The 4,393-nt window shown below is 29.1% G+C and overlaps 1 protein-coding gene across 1 annotated transcript; it reads right to left on the bottom strand.

Moving 5' to 3' along the window:
- Positions 1-331: 331 nt before the first annotated feature.
- On the bottom strand, positions 332-1,048 carry LOC145947060 (uncharacterized). Its single transcript, XM_083056834.1, has 3 exons — positions 949-1,048; positions 571-859; positions 332-365 (listed from the first exon to the last, which is right to left on the bottom strand). The coding sequence occupies exons 1-3, from the start codon at positions 1,046-1,048 to the stop codon at positions 332-334; spliced, it is 423 nt and encodes a 140-aa protein (XP_082912960.1).
- Positions 1,049-4,393: the final 3,345 nt, after the last annotated feature.

Genomic DNA, 4,393 nt, shown 5'->3' with positions numbered 1-4,393 from the left:
TAGTACTTACCTTTTATAAAGAATAAATTGTACGGTTTTAATTGCTTCTTTTTATTTTTCGAAATACTATGCGTGAAATGAAAGGCGAAAGATGAAACTGCAGATTTGGTTAACATAATTAATGAACAATTGACAATCTAAAAATATCCATACCAAATAATATATACAAAAAAGGGAAGGAATTTAATATAATACACATTATTATATGATTTGATATTTAATAGCATTTTTATTTTCATATAAAAATATAATTTATGTCATGCATATTATAAATTTTCTGTTACTTCATGCGCATCGCATGCATGAATTGGAAAGTACCCTATGTAATCATTTACTTATCATCAGCTGAAAAATAATGATGTCCCCTAAAATAAAAAAATATAAATTATTTACAATGATAAATGATAAATGATCAATGAAAATGTCAAACATAAAGATGAGATCGACTATCGGTCTGCAGCGGATCTTGGTACCTAATAATAATTTTTGTGTGATTGTCTGCAGACCGATGGTCGATCTTTATGTTTGATAAATTATTTAATTATTTAATAAAAAAAAGTAATTACTTACATCTCTTTTTGAGCACGAAACTTCGCTAATTTTACTCGCTCTTTTAATTCTTTTTCCTCTAATAATAATTTTCTAATTGTCAATTCATTTATGAACTCTTCACGTTGCTTTCTTAATTTACATATTTCGATTTCATGATTGATCTTAATATTTGCTAACTCTAATTCTTTTTCACATATTACGTTATTTCTGTCCACTTTCGACTTTTTTGATTTAGAGTTTAATGAGTCCGTATGATTTGTTCTCTTTGAATCAAGATATATATTATTTCTTTCAATAGTCATTACATCTAAAACATAATTTTAAGTTGCATTTAAATGTTAAGAGTATTTTTTTTAAACAGTATTTAGTTTTAAATAACGTTTGGTATTTTCTTACCAGATTGATTATTAGGTGCTTTCTGTATATTATCTTCAACATCTTCTACATGAACAATTGAATATTGAGCTTCTTCATCTTCGTTCCCGTCTATGATCATTATATTAGTATCTGAAAAAATAAATATACAATTAACATAATACTAATCTTATCAATAATAAATGAATATTAAATCGATATGTGAATAATATAAGGAATAAGAGAAACTACCATTTGTGATTGTAAATTAATTAATTTTTAGCTTACTTAAGTCAGATGCTGATTCATGTTGACTGCATGATGAAGTTGATGGTACTTGTGTTTTCTTCAAATGTTCATTATCAAATTCGTTTAGTGTTGTTATATTATTTTGCTTAACTGCTTTGAAAATTTGTTTTTGTCGATCTAAAATAATCAATAATTATTCATTCGTTTAACAAATAATTTCATTAACATTTATATGCATGTATTATTTAAAAACATTTTAACAGTACCTATAGACTCATTCCTTGTAAAATTACTCGAAGAAATTGTTGGTGCTGTAGTCATAAGGCTAGGTATTATGTCCAAAACATCTGAATCAACTTCACCAACATTTTTTTCTGGCCCTCCACCAGTAAGAAATCTTGCTTGTCTTTCAGCTGTTAAAATGTTCTTGTTTTGTTGTTTCAAGTTAGACCAGTATTTCTTTAATTGTGAAACATCTCTCTGCAACATAAAACATTGTAATATTAAGAAAATGACAAATTCGAGGAACTGCTGTATGAAATATTCTTAAAATACCTTATTATAAATTAATGAAGACTCATTATATTCTTGTGTAATCATAGACCAAGCCTCTGATTTTTCTTTTAACGTTGACGAATTTGTTCCTTTTGATTCAATAGTATGCTTATACTTTTTTAAAATTTCGAGAAACACCTTTTTCTCTAAATCAGAATAAATAACTCTTTTAGTTGCCATTGGAAAAAATTTTCGTTTAACACTTTTATCAGGACTTTTATGGAACTTGTATGGAGCTTTCACATCAAGGAATAAGTAGGATAATAGCTGTTAGGAATGTGTGGACAAGAGCACATGTTCTTCATGCAGCGAGACAACCTGTGTAGTACCATAGTAATAGTAATTTGTTTTAAGAGAATATACCCACATCGCTCATTGAATTTAACGTCATAACTCAAAAAACAAAGTTTTCTAGTTTGAATGTTTTAAATAATATAAATTTTGTAATGTCATCTTGATATGCGATTTTGATGTAACGATTTAATCATCTACTGATTGTAGAGGAATAAAAGTATCATTAGCTATTCACTCAGTGTATTGAATTCTCATCAGAATTCTTTTTTTGCAGACAACTCAAAAAAGATAATTTTGGAGTTATGACGTTGTGGTATTTAATGAGCGATATGTATGTTGTAAAACTATAATTTATACAGGAACTCATTTAGTTTAAGCAGACCATAGACATATTAACATAGACTGCTCAAGACTGCTTATAAGGGTGGTGGAGGCCTCCTTTTGAGGGAAAAAGATAGTATGAACTTGGGTGTCTGAGGAAAAAGGATAGTATGAAAGGCTAGGTTAGGTTATAGGTTCACGTCCACTCCAGAAGAAAACAGACACCCAAGTAAATTCATGCTGTCTTTTTCCCTCGGGAGGACGCCCCCACTACCCTTATGAGCAGTCTATGTTAATATGTCTATGAAGCAGACAAAACGCTGTTTTAAAACCTAAATTTTATTAACAAATTTTATTAACCTGCTGCGAGAAGTTATGATTGATGAAAGTCCCCTCGAGGGCTCTTCGTCTGTTGAAGCTGCCAGATTATCTTCTGTATTAGTTTCGAGCTGGTATAAATGAGCTTGATGGGTTTTCAAAAAAATAAGTCCTAACAAAGGATATAATGAGAACACGTCCGTTCCCGTCCGTGGACGACAAACGACAACGGTCTACGGAATCTGTCAAATCCGTCTCAAGTCGACTATTTACTGGACTTGACGAAGACAAGCTCAAGACAAATCTTAAGAAAGAACTGTGTATTGAATAATGCCATTTCGCTCTTAAGATTTATCTATGCAACGTTATTTGCTTACTTAAGACCGAGCTCAAGTTTAAACTTAAAAGTCGGTCTTAAGGAAGAACTATGAATCGATCGTGGTCTTGAGAACGAGCTTAAGCCCGTCTTGATTTTCAAGACACGTCTATGAATTCCGCCCCTAGTCTTCCTAATTTATCAAGTCCTCTTGAATGTGCACGTACATGCAACGATCACGAAAAACCCAAGATATGTTATTATCGTTTTGAAGCAGAGGTATATTCTTCACTTACCAGGTGAATAATATTTAATAATTATTTTTTAATAACACAATAAATTAATAGTATTATTAGCAATATTATTATGATTATTATATATTACACAAACTAACGTATTTAAAACATTATATTTGCTTGTAATCTCTATAATTTATCTTATCTTTATATCTTATTGAATTTATCTTATAATTAAGCTTATATAAATAAATAATTAAATATATATAAAGACAATTAATTATATTATAATTTATTTTAAATTTATCTTAGTTGCAATTTTTTTATAAAATAACTTTTACACATAAACATAATATTACATATATATATATATTTATATTTAAGTAGCATAGAAAAAGAAAAATAACTTATAATAAATACTTTTGCTGTCTCAAATTATTCAATTCTTGACATTAATAATTTATATATTTATATATTTTAATTTATATATTTGTGTTGTTATGCATACACATGTTTGCATGACAAATAATTCATGTAAGTGTACATATATATATTGATAGGATATAGCATCTATAACATGTAGAAATTTTTAATATGTCGAAACATGAGAATATATATTTCAACGTATTAAAATAAGTAGTCTATCACACATATTAAAATCCTACAGATTTATTATAAGCGTAATATTTGCAGGATCCGGAAAGTGGTATTGTTATTAACACGGAGATATTCCGTGTGAAACGCAATCATCGTTATCGATTTCGTATGATAAATGGATTTTGTACGACCTGTTCATCACTTTTAACCGTCGAAGGTCATAATCTTACTATTATAGCTGCAGATGGTGTCCCAGTTAAATCCATCGTAGTGGATTCCATAATTAGTGTTTCAGGTATTATACCATACTAGCGTTTCGGACCGCGCTTCGCGCGGTCCTCAAAGCTTTTATAATTCGGACCGCGCTTCGCGCGGTTCTCATAAAGCCTTTATAAAACCTGATTTAACACAAAAGATTAATTGTTCTGTCTGTATTACCGCGAACTACTTGCATATTTTTTGACCGATTTTCACGAAATTTATATCAAATGTTGCAAATTTTTCGAAGATGACTACTATTATTTTTTTTTCACTCCCTGATATTGTATTTTGCGTCTTGTTTTGCATAAACTTAAATATTTATAATTAAAATTTTGTTTGC

This window comes from Prenolepis imparis, unplaced genomic scaffold (genome assembly GCF_030444845.1).
Source record: "Prenolepis imparis isolate NDT839.2.m4 unplaced genomic scaffold, iyPreImpa1.0 SCAF_40, whole genome shotgun sequence".
NCBI lineage: Eukaryota > Metazoa > Arthropoda > Insecta > Hymenoptera > Formicidae > Prenolepis > Prenolepis imparis.
This window is presented reverse-complemented; position numbering and strand designations above follow the sequence as displayed.

What these genes read in the sequence shown, in the direction of transcription:
- LOC145947060 (XM_083056834.1), bottom strand. Translation starts at nt 1,048, where the DNA reads ATGATCATAGACGGGAACGAAGATGAAGAAGCTCAATATTCAATTGTT. An exon ending in AGCACCTAATAATCAATCTG is followed by an intron (nt 860 to 948) that starts GTAAGAAAATAC and finishes ATTATGTTTTAG; the next exon opens with ATGTAATGACTATTGAAAGA. An exon ending in TTTCGTGCTCAAAAAGAGAT is followed by an intron (nt 366 to 570) that starts GTAAGTAATTAC and finishes TTTTTATTTTAG; the next exon opens with GGGACATCATTATTTTTCAG.